The sequence below is a fragment of the Cyrtonyx montezumae genome, unplaced genomic scaffold (assembly GCF_038088225.1).
Source record: "Cyrtonyx montezumae isolate F1298 unplaced genomic scaffold, pur_monq_1.0 scaffold_3, whole genome shotgun sequence".
Classification (NCBI taxonomy): domain Eukaryota; kingdom Metazoa; phylum Chordata; class Aves; order Galliformes; family Odontophoridae; genus Cyrtonyx; species Cyrtonyx montezumae.
Window position 1 is genome coordinate 22,856,289 of NW_027072034.1, and position 15,731 is coordinate 22,872,019.

A 15,731-nucleotide genomic window follows, 5' to 3' on the forward strand; every position below is an offset into this window, starting at 1 on the left:
GATGTGATTTAGTGATGGGACTCAGCTCAGGTTGACGGTTGAATTTACTGATCTGGAATATATTCTCCAACCTAGAAGATTCTATACTGCAATATTATGAATATAATATAATATTCATAGGTACTTAAGTCACACTTTAAGTGTTGCAGGTGCTTTCTCAATTCTATTAATAAATCATTATCTGACTGTCATTGAGTGATTATACTTTAGTGAAGAAAAGGTAGGGTAGTTTGCCTACAGTAACAGGAGTCATTGGTGGAATGAGGATTACAACACAGGATTTCCTGCCTCCCAAATACACTCTGGTTCTTCCAGGTGAGGCTGCCACCTAAGCAGGTAATTACATATATATCAGTCACACCTTTTATAATTTTCTTATCTTCATTTATGAGCAGTGATTCTCCTACTTAACTCAGTTACACTCCAAGTATTAATTAGCTTTACAAAAAAAAAAATCAGAGAGATTTTACATTTGCATGTTCCTGAAGTCTGTTCCAAGAAAGGTGTTAACTGAGACTCCCACAAGGCGAGTCAGAAGAAAGATCTGTTATAATATACTTAAATGGTGCTTAGCTCTTTGCAGACCAAAAATGGCAAAGCTGTTTAATAACCCACAACTGTGAGGGCAAATTAGTCACAAGAAAATTATAGGTACGTATATTGTGTGTGTTCAGGCAAGAGAACTGCATGCTGAAGCAAAATGTACTTAAATGCAGTTAAAATAATCTCATTTTCTAAGTGAGTTGCTTTTACATAAAGTGTTAAGGAGAAGCTGTATCTGTGTTCAGTTGTGGAGGAAGAACAAGCCAGAACCTCAACTGCCAAGTGTTTTGGTTCAAGGGAATGAATGGATGCAGCTAGATCAACTCAATCCGTCTAAAGACCTGCATCCAATGTTTTTATAACTGAAACGTATGAGACTTTCAACTCTGGAAGCCGTTTTGAGAGGTGGAGAGAAAATGGTCATATCAAAGGCAATCTTCCTTACACATGGGGGAACTTGATGGCCAGTTTTCTTAGATTTGTTGTATATTTCATTTCTGTGTTATTGGACAAGTCTGCTCTCCATTCCTGTCACAGAATCACAGAACTGTGTCCTGAAGTATTTTATCATTTGAGGTTGATTCTTTTGTTACTGATTATTATTATTATTGTTATAATTATTATTTAGCTTGGATATTGTTGCGTGCCACAAGTGTAATTGGTATGGACCAGTGGGCAGAGTGCACTGCTAACTAAAGATAGTGATGCTTTATAGTTTTTTATTGATACGGGTGGTTGCATAGATGAAGTAGGGCAGAGGGTGGCCCCACATAGCTCAGCTGATTCAATTTCTCAAAAAACATGAGTCAGTCTCCCTAGATAATGAAGCTGACTTATGGACATTCCAGAAGCACCTTTAGTGATTTTTGGAGATTTCTTTCTGAATCTCTGTGTCAATTTTGCATCATGCTTCTCACATCATCCTCACAATGATAAGTGCTCAAAAAATTTCCTTTGGAAAACTAAGCAGGGAGCTTCAGAAAGCCTCAGAATTTCAGTTCTTATGTTAAAGAAGAGTACAAAAAATATTAAGTCTCACCATAGAACTATGTGATGCTGTAATACATCTGTGCTGCTTTCTCATCGTGAAGCCCCGGCAGTGCTGAGGCAGAATGGCAAAGATGGTGCTGAAAAATGACTGTTGCTGGCCTGTTTGCACTTGCATTGCAGACATGTAATTCCATGCTCCAGGGCTCTAAGTCATGATGTGCAAAATATATGCATTTGTAAATGTACTATACATTTGAATTTGAATTGGAGTTCATATGAATGTGAAAGGAGACTCAAACCTTTATGTTTGCATAATTTTTGAGTATTTGTCTGCATAAAGTCAAAACTGAAAAGGGAGGGGAAAGAAAGGGAGAGAAAGAAAGAGAAACAGAGAGAAAAAGGAAATGGAGTCAGCACATAGCTACGTGGTTTACAGGCAGGGGAAAATTCTGATCATCACCTGAACTATTGACCTATAATACAGAAAGAGTCCATACTGAGCCCAGCAGTCACAGGTCAGGTGTTGCTTCAGTCTGTGTGAGTAATAAAACAGCTGAGCTCCACGGTCTCAGGGACACAGTCCTTGTGAAGGAAATAGCGAAGGTAACAGCGAGGTGGATGAGTGAGCACTCCAGCCCCTCTGGACAAATCCCCAGCTACAGAGAGACATCTGCTCTCGCTTGTGAATCTGAACTTTGGAGCAGTCTTTTTAGCACCTGTAAAGCTTGTTTCCGGCATGTTCAGAGATGTTTAGATGCCTCTTGGTTTCTTTTGTCACTTGTGGCTGCAACATATCAGTGGCTGGAATCCATGCCTTCAGACTCTGCAGCTTTCCTTTTTATTATAATTCCAGCTGGGGATCATGTACTCTTTCTCTTCTAAGGAAGAATTCTTGGAAACAGTGGTCATTCTGGATCCCTTTTCATAATCTGAGAGAATACCAAACTCCCGGATCATGTAACGCCTCAAAATCATTCCTAAAATGGACACGACTAGCCAGAGACAATCACGATTCATTCATTCTTGAGTTTATTTTTTTCCTGGATCCCTGTGTCAACCCTTCCTTTTTTTTATGAGTGGCCTAGTAAATTCTAAACCTTTTGTGTGAGACTGGTTTTCCACCACTGTGCATCCATTCTAATCAGGTTTGACAGCAAGTCACTAAACTAACTATTGCTGGCTGGTAAATAGAAGTTATGAAAAATTCCACCAAACCTGTTTCCACAAAGGAAAAACCTGAAATAACCACTGCTAGAATGTTGCTGTGTATGAAATGATGGCATAGAAACTTGCTGGTGTATTGTGTTTATTCTGTGTAAGATTACACTAAACCTCAAGATAACTTCTCTTGCAAAACAGGGAAGTCCATGCAGAGGGAAGTTATAAAATAGTTATTAAACTCTAAATGTGTCCCATACCTGTGACACAAGAGTTTCCACATGGAGATGAGCCTTAGGTCACTCGACATAGGAAGATGAGGCATTTGTCCCCAGGCACTCTCGTCACACAGTATATGAGGCCAGATCTGCATTTAGTCTTTGGAAACGACATAATTTAGTTGTTAATCATTTAATCATTAACCATTTAATCATTTAATTAGGCTCCTCTCTTGCCATGAAGTAGCGTGACCAGTTGAAAGACTAAATATCCTTGCAAAGAAATTATGGTACATCTATAGCAACAGCCAGGTCCTTCATACTTGGGAAACATGAATATGCAGAGTGAGTCAATTAAATTATGAACACTCTCACAGCAAGGAAGAGGCAAAATAATCCCTGCTGGGTCAGGAGACAGTTTGGTTATGCAAGAAGTTCATCTAGAAGCAAATATTCCTAGGCACGGAACTGATTTAACAGACAGATTGCCCTGCATTTCTATCATACTGTAAATAAAAAAATCTAAACACTTATTTGCAGGCTGTGATTTAAGGGAAAAGGGTCAGTTGTCAATAAACCTTTCTAGGAGACAAGAACAGCTGTTGTTTAATCATCCCTTAAATAGGACAGTATCTAGAATCTCTTCCAAACATACTTACATTTTTTGCTCGATTAAATCATTATTTGCAAATATATTCAAATGTCCTTAATTGCTAGGGTCCTTGGGAAAGTCAGACAGGATGCTGATAGAGGGATCCTAATTACTGTTCTCTCACCGAGGCAATATCACTGGGTTTTCATAGTACAGTCACTGGGTTTCTCACACTCACTGACTTTACTGTTGGATTTGACAGCACAGAAAAAAAGAAAACCGCACTCCCACCTTTATCTCTGTCCACTGTGAAAAGCTTTCTGATTTTTCCCACACTCTGATTAAATTCTTGAAAGTCTTCATTCAGCAGTGAGTAATCTAATTTCTGTTTGGATCTCAGTTCTGTTCTTAAAGGTCTAAAACACTCTTATCTTGAATCCAGGCCAATGCCTTATTAATTATGCCTGTGTCTGAGAAGATCATCTTGGTTGTGGCTGCATCAGCCAGACAAAATGAAGAAATGCAGTATGTGATGAAAGACACTCCCTTTATAATTTTCCACCGTGGTGAAGTGTTTCTCCGGCCTCACCCTAAATTCTTACCATAGGTGGTTACACGATTTCATTTGAATCCAATGATCCACTTATTGATTTTCTTCCTTGAGTGTCTTTCAAACGAGGGGGAAGTCAGGTTGCATAGCCTGAGTATTTAGAAAGTATTAGCCTTCTATTTGCAAAGAACTTTGATACTTCCTTATGACTGCTTGTAGCCGTCACCGCTCTGGTGGCTTACCAACTTTCAGTTCAAAGTGTATGTAATTCAGTTTTGAATTATATTAGGATTAATTGTGACAGCACAATTAGATCTGTTCCCATTTTCTGCTTGTATCAGGTAGGGATTCATTCTATTAGGCTGGAGCTGCTCATGTGGCTTTTCTGCATATATCATTACTTCTGATTACTGTGAAATAGCCATATGATGATTTGTCCAGGTTTCCATTAAGTGCTTTCCACCACAGAAGCACCAGTAATAGACAACTATTATTATTATTTATTTATTTATTTACCTTTCTTCTTTGGTGAGAGCAGTACAGCAACCTCTTTAGCTGACCTCCAAACACCTCCTTGGTTTTGCCTACAGACAGTGAGTCAGATTGGGTAGGTTATGTCTATGGATGTGCACGTACACAGTATTAACTGACAAGCACTCCCCCAAAAAATCGACTTCTCTGCACATTAACTGAAGGGTTTGGGCATGTGTTGCCCACAGTCACATGTACAAACTCAGAAGATCCTGTACAATTAAGATTTTGCAGAGGTTCATTTTTGTACCTTTTATGCCTTGTGCAAAGCACAAGGGTATTGATGATACAGGACAGCGTAGTCAGACAGCACGGATCATTTAGTTGCATTAACTTACAGAAAAAAAGATAGTGGATTCAACACACAGGGCAACAGGAATTCTTCAAGATCATTCACCAACTGTTCTTTTGCTATTTTTCTTTATCTCATTTCCTCTGTTTTTTAGTTATTGTTCTACTGTGCGCACACCAGCTGGCCTTGATCTTACCGATGTTATCATTTTTGCCAACCACTCTTGCCATGTCGCATCCTCTGAGCGTTTTACGGGTTCTTCTTCTGTCAGTAACACATTCAAGGCCTGACAAGTTGTGTAACTCCAGCTGTGCTGTTTTTTCCCTCATCTCTTGCTCCACCCCGTGCTAATTCCTCACATTCCACCCAGCCTTCTATAACCACTCCCTTCTTTTTTTCCCTCAAGTTAATACCTTCTTTCATGCCATTACCATACACAAAGAGCAAGCATAGCCTCCCACTTTATGTTAACTATGTATCCCCCCCCCATTCCTGTTTCAAAACAAACCAAAAATGCTGCAGAGCCCATCTGTGCTGTGAATCATCCCCATCTATAATGAGCACTTTCCATCTGCCTCAGTTTAGCCTTGCACTAGCTGCAGTTTTAAAGTTCAGAGTGCACCAAGCTCCCTGGACATTGCTGGGGCTCTTATCTTCTGAATTCAGAAGGCTTGGACACGCAGCCATAGTCGCCTCAGGTTGCCCAGCCATGTTGTTTCTAAGTGACACGCAGCTGTGGCCACCTTGAGCCACCTTGATGTGTCCACCCTCAACTTCATTCGTCCTGTGGAGCCCAGGAGTTGGATGATGGTCCTTGTGGGTCCCTTCTCATATGGGATATCCTATGACTCAGATTACAACATGGTTGGGGCAAACTTATCATTACTGTGTTTCGGGTGTTGTTGTTTTTTTTTTCTTTCTAATTTGTGGGGTTATTTACTGATTTTAAGTGCAAGTACTTAAGCCCCAAATTACCAAGGCACCTGCTCAAAAGGGGTTCTTCTCCTGGCCATACTGTTTACCTTTTTATGCCGTGACCCACAGGAAAAATAGTTTACCCACAAGGAAGCACATCTTCTGGGCTTTGTATGACTTCCAAGTACAGCCTCCGAGGCAAGGATTAATTTTTGCCCACACAGCCCCCAAGCTGCTTTTCTTGCACATACAAACACACAGGTTCTCACTCACAATGACTGGATAATATGTTGAAATCAGTAGCCACTGAGATCCCAACCATGTTATTGCAGAGGACAGAACTGCACTGAATGTGGGGATCAAAGTCACAGCTGAAAACATTTTCTTCTCAATATACTCTCTCATATAAAATGAATCAAAGTGTCTTGTCCAGTAGTCTTACGAGTGTCTTCCAAGAGCCGAGTTGTGAAACCAAGGCTCTGTGGGCAGGCCACAGGCAGCACACTGACAAGTCTGCAAGCCTTCACTGCCCAGACGTTGGGGATTTTTGCTTCCAGTATCATGATGGCTTGAAATTCAGCACCTGTTTCTCCAGTTTAACATCCTGGTAAATCCTTTCACTGTAGCTCACTGTAAAACCACCTTCCTTTTTTTTTTTATTATTTTTTAGTGGATAGTAAGTAGAAAATAGCATCATCTCCCCCTCGTGGTGTGGGGTGAGGTCTCATGGAGAAGAGAAAAAGCCCCAGATGGCCATGTGCTGAGAGCAGACCTAGGAAGCCCCTCCACACCAGGAAGGCCTGCTGTGCCCAGAGGTGATGCCTGCTGCAGCTGCCTCCCCAGCAGCAGAGTTCTTTGTGGTCACACCTCCACCTCAGACTATTTTTTGCATTTAATTACTTCTATATTAGACCAGATCTAATCCCCAGTTTTAGACATCTTACTAGCTACAATGGGTTTGTAGCAGGAAGCAGAAAAAGGTCCATGCCAGAACAAGTGTAAAATAGCAGAAAGAAGAATTGTAACTGTGTTTATAATAGCTCTGCTGAATTTAAATGTGATTTGTCAATGAACTGTTTTTTTTTTTTGTTTTGTTTTGTTTTGCTTTTGTTTTTACAACAGTTCATCTTTCAAGAAGAGTGGTGGGCAAAATGTTATACTTTCATATGATACAGATTTCTTTTGCATCAAATTTGGGCATCATTAAAATTTTTAGAGGAGAAAAAAAAAAGAAAAAAAACTCAAGGAATGCCTATTTCCTGGAGGCATACTGACTTCTATTGCAAATATCATGCAAGTACATTTCTGGGGTGGACATTCTTTAACTTCTTACAAGTTCTTCTGAGGGACCATTGTATTCCAATGAAATCACATGAACACAAGTATCCTTTGATATGGGTAATTATAGCTGAGGGAAAAAAGACTGCATTATCCCTTCATGTGCAAATTGAAGTTTAATGCATACAAAGTAATGCTACCGGGGAGAAGAACTCTTTGGCTCTATTACTAGTGTTAAGCCACCGGCCTGATAACATCATGGTGTGGGTGGCCACGTGTTCTCTTAAACACAGATTTGCCTCTGAGTGTAAACATGGGAGATTAATAACCTTTACACCATGTGGTGAAACACAGCACTGTAATGTGAAGCAAGAGGAGGAGGAGGATGTCTGGGAAATATTGATAGGTATCAGGGAGGGGAAAAAAATCCTTAAAAAATACTCCTCTAAATGTTTGGGTTTTAAAATCCAATTTTCATTAACAGTCAATTTCAACACAGCCACACTAGCATGCAGCAATATAAGTTCATAAGTTCATAAGGTTGGAAAGGACCTATAAGATCATCTAGTCCAACCATCCTCCTATCACTATCTCAACCCAACTACTAAATTAAATCCTTTAGCACCTCATCTAAACGCTTCTTGAACAGCGCTAGGGATGGTGCCTCAACCACCTCCCTAGGCAGGCCATTCCAGTGCCTGATCACTCTTTCAGAAAAGAAATGCTTCCTCAGGTCTAATCTAAATCTTCCCCGGTGCAACTTGTGGCCATTCCCTCTCATCCTGATATAAGTTGCTTTCTGCATTTTAAAGACTTAAATCCCCATTAGTTGTTTGGAGTAATTAAGCATCATACTCCAGATCACAAAGGTACAATTTGGCATAAATTAAATGTGCGTGAACTCTAGTGTGCATTATGGGGTATAGATATGCCAAGTATGTTGCTATACTTCATATTTTGTATGCTGTACAATGCTACCCATAATATTTTGCCCTTCTAATGGATTACTCAATTGAGTCTCTTATGCACTATGCTTATACCTCACCATTTCACTGATGCTTACTGATTTTTCCCAATTTTCCTTGTAGCAAATTAATGCCCTTCAGTTGAGTGAGCTAAAATCCAGCGAGCTGCTCAGCCAAAGAGAGTTGGAAAAGTGTATTTGCAATACAAGAATGAAGTCTCGCCTAAGTTAAATAAAACACTAACATACAACAGTAAATATGAAAGCTGAGATCAATGTAATCAATTAAGAAATATCAGAATCAATTTGCCTAATTCTTTTTTAATATGTTTGCATTAGGACCTAGTTCCAGGTTATACTAGCTACCGTATGCTCTTCTTTTTCACAGGATCCTAACCTTCTTTGAAATAAAAAACCTGGCTCCTGTGCTGATCAAATGCTTGGTGCTGCATGCAGTGCTCTTCTTCTCTCATACACATTTGGAAGGCACAGCATAAACCTAGGAGGAAGCAGATACAACATATTTCTGGTGATTTGCTGGGACAAAATAGGGATAATTGTTGGAAAGTGGCTGGGGATGGAAGTGAGCAATGCAAGGAGTGGGAGGTTGTGGCTGCTAGTGACCACCAGCTGGTGACTTGGCTCTGCTCCAAGTAAGCCAGTCCCTTAAACACGCTGTACTATGACTGCATCCCATTCTGAGGTTCTAGCTGGAAAAACAGGAAGGTGATGTTTGAGTTATTGAAAGAACAGTTACTCACATATTACTATACATCAATATGGAGTTCGAGTTTATCGCTGTATTAGAAATTTTGCAGAACATCTCACTGTTATGGCTAAATCCCTAACAGGTAGAAAACATTTGAGCACTCTCTAAATTGTTCGTAATAGTGTGATGCAGTCAATTGCCAATATCAAAGGAAACAAAAAACAATATTCTTGCCTTTACTTTGCATGCTCCTGAACACCTAAAAGTTTCTCCTTTAGCCACTCAAATTCTCCTCACACTAATTCTAAGCTTTGCATGGACAAAACTCATCTAGAAAATATTCCATATCTTCAATCTGTAGTAAAAAAACAGTCAGTGTAATAGAACGAACCCACTACAGTTCAAGAGGACAGGCAGGTCTGCTGTGCTACAAAACATTATTCATTTCCAAGGGAGTGAGAAATTATGCAGTCCTGGAAAGGCATAGGATCTATTAGGTTGATTTCAGCCCACTGAATCTCTCTGCCTTCTTTCCATCCACCTCCTCTCACATCTCCTCTGCAGAGTATGTATGGAGCACGGCTTTCTTCTTTACTTTCTTCTGCGGCTGAAGATAAGGGTTGGGAACTGTTAGTTAGTGAAGAAGTTATTGAAATCATTAAGTCTAACATTAACTTATTTCCAGGCATCTGTGAATATTTCCAGGAGCTGTAATAGCTGCAGGTGCTATACTGTGAAAGCCACAGAAACCTCGGACACGAGGGACCATCTCACTTGAATCTGCAGAATCCTGATAGCACTGAGTTAAGACAGCAGATTCCTGAGTGAGGTGTTACATTTCCATCCTGTTCTACTCTGCCACTATCCTTCATTCTTCATGGCAGGGGAGCACCTGACTCTTGGAGATTAATTAGTAATTAAGAGTTAGTTTAAAAACACTGCAAGTTCAAAGAAGAAAGAGAACAAATCATATTAGAAAAGAAAAATAGAATTTCTGGTCTCCTGGGATTTTTTTCTTTTTTTCTTTGAGCACGATATCTAAATAAGTTTATTTTGAACATACCAAACTGACCTCGCTAACTAGATGTGAAAAACAAATGCAGTTATTTAAGCTGACATTTGAGCAGTGTCAAAGCCTTCTAAGCTTGTTCTGAGTAGATTAGCAGATAAGTGCTAGCTTTCCTATTCTGGGATATGTTCCAAGGCAAGCACAAGGACTGATGATTTCATTTAACTCCGAAGTGGACAACACTTCATATTTAGATAATGCAAATCATTTACATAATTCTTATGACAAGCTATCAGGAAAGCTCTCTTCTTTAATGAAGTCTCTGACTGACACTGAGTCTGAAGGCAAAAGCTACATATCCTGTACCATTCAATTGGTACGTGAAAGTAGAATTATTAGCACTGGGTACATAGTTTTCTCAGAAACACATTATGCATCTCATCTGATCTAATCTCAGAAAAAATAACTCAATTTTTCTTTTGAAACAGAGATATCAGATGCTAGATCCTTAGCTACTTTATAGACTCAGTAGTATATTTGTAGACTTAAATAAAATAGCACAGAAATCCAGAGCTAGCTCCCAGTATCTCAGCAGTATTGACAGATCTGCATGTATGTGTTATGGTACAATGCTGCACTACTGCTTCCTACTCATTCAGTATCTGTGATAGCAAGTCCACAGAGCTGCTTTCAAAAGAGAACTTCAGCGTTTGCCCAAATTGATCCTTATTCAGCAGAATATGTATTTAAGACTCTTGGATGTTTAATGACTGACCTCCATCCAATACCAGTGCTGAATGTTGCAGAGCAGAATCTCTCTAATATGACATGATATGGGAACATAAAACAAGGGAAATCATCAAAGCTGAGGCTAAATAATGAGACCTTCAGGATCTCAGTTCTAAGTTCACAGACATCGTCCTCTTTCTTCCTGATACTTACATCTGTGACACAGAGCAGAGTGCTATCTACCTCCTTCCAAATGCTTTGTTTAACTTATTCCAGTAAACTCTGGTTTCTGTGTGGACTTGAACATTTCACCAAAGTTTGGTGCCCCAGTAGTTTCTACCTCATTATACCACATTTGAATGCAATTGAGGGTGGATTTTGCCTCATCCTACCTTAAATGTTGATACCTATATACAAGCAAGGCTTATAACACACTGTTACAGTTAGAGGCTCTCTGATCAATAATGGCTGGCCTCTAGGGAGTAGTTCATTTAATTCCAAAACAGACACATTCCTCTGATCATCTGAAACACTCTCCAGTCACCACTGAATGTACAGACTGTGCCTCTGTTAGCTGTAATGAGCACGTGCACATGGCTGTTGTGTAGACACGCTTTGGGCTCCTGGGATGAGCCAGGCATCACCAAAATGTACAGAGACTGAGGTGCCCTCAAAGTAACCACTGATTTCAAATTTATTTCATCTTTAGAAAGATGCAAGTAATGAGATAGAAATAAGTGGATGAACATACATAGTATCAGTCTAGCACTGCCTGACCTCCCCCATGCCTGGAATGTGTTGACTCTGCACTCTGACAGGAGTGGTGATGAGCAGCTGTGAACAGGGCTGTCTTCTGCTGTGGCCTCAAGATGTCCCCTGCTGCTGCTTGTGGTCTGGCCTATACGTGCCTTCTGAATCTGCCCAATGTCTGCAGGTTAATTAAACCTGTGCACTTTGCCTGTTCTGGTTACCGTATATCCCCCCCTTCACTAAATGGAAGATGCATTGAGAGAAGGGCAAAGCTCTGGGTCTCCCGTCACTAGAAGGACATGGAGCTGTTGGAGCAGGTCCAGAGGAAAACCATGAGGATGATCAGAGGGCTGGAGCACCTCTCCAGAGCTGACAGGTTGAGGGCTAGTTCAGCCTGGAGAAGAAATCATCATAGAATCATAGAATCATAGAATCACAGGGGTTGGAAAGGACCTCAAGAGATCATTGAGTCCAACCCCCCTGCCAAAGCAGGTTCCCTACACCAGGTAGCACAGGTAGGCGTCCAGGCGGGTCTTGAATATCTCCAGAGAAGGAGACTCCACAACCCCCCTGTGCAGCTGTGCCACTGCTCCGTCACCCTCACCGTAAAGAAGTTCTTGTGCACATTCATGCAGAACCTCCTGTGCTGCAGTTTCTGTCCGTTCCCCCTTGTCCTGTCTCCACACACTGCTGAAAAGAGTCTGGCCTCGCCACTTTGTCCCCCACACCTCAGATATTTATAAACCTGGATCAGGTTCCCTCTCAGTCTTCTTTTCTCAAGGCTAAAGAGACCCAGTTCACTTGGCCTTTCTTCATAGGGGAGATCCTCCAGGCCTTACATTCACCATCTTTGTGGCCCTGCGCTGGACTCTTTCCTAGAGATCCCTGTCTTTTTTATAGTGGGAAGCCCAGCTCTGGGGAGAGCTCACTGCAGCCTTCCAGTACCTGAGGGGGCCTACAGGAAAGCTGGGGAGGGACTCTTTGTCAGGGATTGTAGTGAATAAGACAAGGGAGCTGGTACAGCTGCCCAGAGAGCCATGGTGCCCTATCCCTGGAGGGGCTCAAGGCCTCCAGGCCCTGGTCAGCCTGAACTGCTGGGTGACAGCCTTGCCCACGGCACGGGGTTGGTGCTGCGTGGGCTCTGAGTTCCCATCCAGCCTAAACCACTCGGTGCTGTGTGACGGCCGTACTGCGAAAATCTCATCCACGGTGTTGTCCTGAACACATACCTCCCGGTGGTGCACCCCGCCTCCCCGGTCCCAACACGACGCCCGCTACAGCGCGCCCCCTCCCGGCTGCCCTCACCCGCACCCGGCGGGCCCGGTAGGGGGCGCTGCCCGCTCGCCGGCGGCGGCGTTTGGCCCATCGCGGCCGCCTTACCCGCGCGTCCCCAGGCCCTCCGCGGGGTTTGTCCGGCCTCCGGGGGTTCCGCCAGCGGCGCCCGCCGCGGCAGGGCCCCTCCGGGCCGCCGCCATGTTCACCAGCACCGGCTCCAATGGGCTCTGTGAGTACCGGGAGGAAGGGGCCGGGGCGGCGGCTGGGGTCGGGCCGGGCCGGGCCGTTTCTCTTCGGCGGCGCCGGGGCCGAGATCCGCCTGCCGCGGCGGGTGCTGCCTGAGCCACGGGGGCCCTGCGGGGCGGGGTCCGGTAGCGCCGCGAGCTGCCGTGGTCACAGACGTCCGCGCAGGGACGCGGGGCTCCGCGGAGATGCCGCTCTGCTGGTGCAGTGTGCGGAGCTCAACCTCCTTGGTTTCTGTCACAAGAAGCTGGTACGAAGTGCGCTCCTAACGAGCTCACCCCGGGTACAACAACCCGGCTCTTGGTTTGACCTAGTTGTGTTGGTTTTATCTCTCTCACAGGAAGGGTTTTAGCGCCTTCTGACATGCCAGAAGCGCCAGTGGTTACTGCATTCTGTCCCGTTGCCTTGGCACTCCTTCCAGCTGAATTCTCGTCCTTAGCAATACCAACACTAACAACCAGTGACCCCAGAGCTCCACTGGGTGTTGGTAAGGCGAGTCTGAATGGGCTCCTTATGCAGAGTGTTCCAACAGCGGTGCCAGTGACAGTTTTCTAGGAGCAATTCTGTACTGGTTTAGCCCTTTTTAAAGAACTTTTTTATTCTGAAACTTTTTACTGGGGCTTAAATAGTTCTTTAACTCATCTGAAGTTCATTGGTTCTTGTAAAAAGTGTTTAATCCTCATCTGACAGAGATGGGAGAATAACGGTTGACTCCTAGTGGCAGCAGTTGCAGCTGGCTTTAAGCTTTTTACTCCATCTGGTGATGATCTAATAAAGGTCGATAGCATCTTGGACTCTGATGTTATTATCTTTGTTCTTTGAAGTCTTTGTTTATTATTTACTTTGCTAATTTTGGGAATAAACCAAAATAAGTAACTGTGGACTACTGCAGACACCAGAAATGTTAACAAAGACACAAGAATGAGTTTAATAGTTTGTGTTGCCATGAGAGAAGCAGTTTAATAATTATGTTGTATTCAGTTCAAATTCAGAATCATTGTCATAAAAAACCTAAAAAACCCATAAAAAAACCAAAGGTGATCTGAGACAGCAAGCATGGCTCCACCAGGGCCAGGTCTTGCCTGACCAATCTGGTGGCCTTCTATGATGGAGTGACGGCATCCATGGACAGGGAAGGGTGACAGATGTCATCTATCTGGACTTCTGCAAAGTCTTTGACAGCTCCTCACGACATCCTTCTCTCTAAGTTGGAGAGGTATGGATTTGAAGGATGAACTGTTCAGTGGATTCAGAACTGGGTGGCTGGTCACAGCTAAAGGGTTGCGATCAAAGGTTCTGTGTCTGGGTGGAGGCTGGTCATGAGTAGTGTCCCCCAAGGGTCAGTCTTGGGACCGGTGCTTCATCAGTGACATAGACAGTGGAATCAAGTGCATCCTCAGCAAGTTTGTGGATGACACCAAGCTGAGCAGCATAGTCAATACATCGGAGGGAAGAGAAGCCATCCAGAGGGACCTGGACAGGCTGGAGAAGTGAGCCCATGTGAACCTAATGAGGTTCAACAAAACCAAGTGCAAGGTGCTGCACTTGGGCCTGGGCAATCCCAGGTATTTATACAGACTGGGGGGAAGAACTCCTGGAGAACAACCCTGTGGAGAAGGACTTGGGGGTCCTGGTGGATGAGAAGCTGAATGTGAGTCACCAGTGGGCACTTGCAGCCTGGAGGGTTGACTATATCATGGGCTGCATTAGAAAAGGGGTGGCCAGCAGGGAGAGGGAGGTTATTGTCCACCTCAGCACTTGGGAGGCTCCAACTGCAGTACTGAGTCCTGGGGCCCCCAGCACAAGAAACTGGTCCAGAGGAGGGCCACTGAAATGATCAGAGGGCTGGAGCACCTCTCCTGTGAGGAAAGGTTGAGGGCACTGGGCTTGTTCAGCTTGGAGAAGAGAGGGCTCCAGGGAGGCCTCACTGTGGTCTTCCACTAATTGAAGGGGGTGTATAAGCAGGAGGGGGAATGATTGTTTACATGGGTTAATAATGATAGGAGAAGAGGGAATGGTTTTAAACTAAGCCAGGGGAGATTTAAGTTAGATGTTAGGAGGAGGTTTTTCACTCAGAGAGGGATGATGCACTGGTTGCCCTGAGAGGCTGTGGATGCCCCATCCCTGGAGACATTCAAGGCAGGGTTGGGCAGCCTGGTCTAGTGGTTGGTGACCTTGAACTTAGATGTAAGGGTTTCCTCTAATGCAACTTAGACATTTACCTCTCTGTGAACCTTGTGGTGCAATGCTCAGTTGATTGAATTATCCCCAAGGCAGGAGCACAGTAATGTGCTCCTCAGCTTGTGTAACTGAAATGTGCTGTGTGCAGGCATTGGGAAAAATAGTTAAGATACATAAGCTGATGTCCTGTGGTGTGACTGATGGAAAAATGAAGTATGTATTGAGTATGTCAGGCTTGTGTGCATGACAGTTTTAGGCAGAATAGTCCTGTCTGGGAAAAAAATTTAGCTTGTACAACAGCATGCTAGAGTGCAACATAGTTCAAAACATGAGCTTGAGTCCTGGGAATGGTGCAGCCACAGGAGCTCAATTAGCCAGTCATTGCATGCTACAAAAATGTGGCTGTTGCACTTCTGCCACAGAGCTAGCTAATTTCAGACCGCCTTGGGGATCTCTGCAGCACCGTGGTGTACCTGATGTCTCTAGCACTGTATATTAATAGTTGTGGAGTAGTGTGCTCTGTGGCTGGGAGGAAGAAGAGACTGCTCAACTAGTTAAGCACTGTTTCACTTTCTATTTTTTTTCCAAATGTTCCATTTAAATCATATTTTCTTTTCTTTTTTTTTTTAATCTGCTGTAGTTTGTGACCTAGGCAAAAACCAACTGCTTCTTGACAGCAAGTGTATAGGTTACAGTTTTGATTACAGTCCTACCAATGTCTTGTAAAAACAGATTTAAAATGTGGTCACAGTTGTTTTTTTTTCTGACTTTCTTCCTGGCAAATGTGTTTCTGCTGCAGGACTG

General features: G+C 43.2%; 1 protein-coding gene and 1 long non-coding RNA gene across 2 annotated transcripts in view; one reads left to right on the forward strand and one right to left on the reverse strand.

Annotated features, from left to right (window-relative positions):
* Positions 1-6,900: 6,900 nt before the first annotated feature.
* LOC136051401 (uncharacterized) lies at positions 6,901-12,683 on the reverse strand. The gene is made up of 3 exons (XR_010622465.1): positions 12,609-12,683; positions 8,398-8,530; positions 6,901-7,197 (listed from the first exon to the last, which is right to left on the reverse strand). It is a non-coding gene; the product is annotated as an uncharacterized LOC136051401 (long non-coding RNA).
* UBAC2 (UBA domain containing 2) overlaps positions 12,654-15,731 on the forward strand; it is a 90,219-nt gene continuing 87,141 nt past the window's right edge. The window contains exon 1 of the mRNA XM_065740830.1: positions 12,654-12,732. Coding sequence (XP_065596902.1) covers positions 12,702-12,732 — 31 coding nt within the window. The 5' untranslated portion in view covers positions 12,654-12,701. The remainder of the gene's footprint in view (positions 12,733-15,731) is intronic.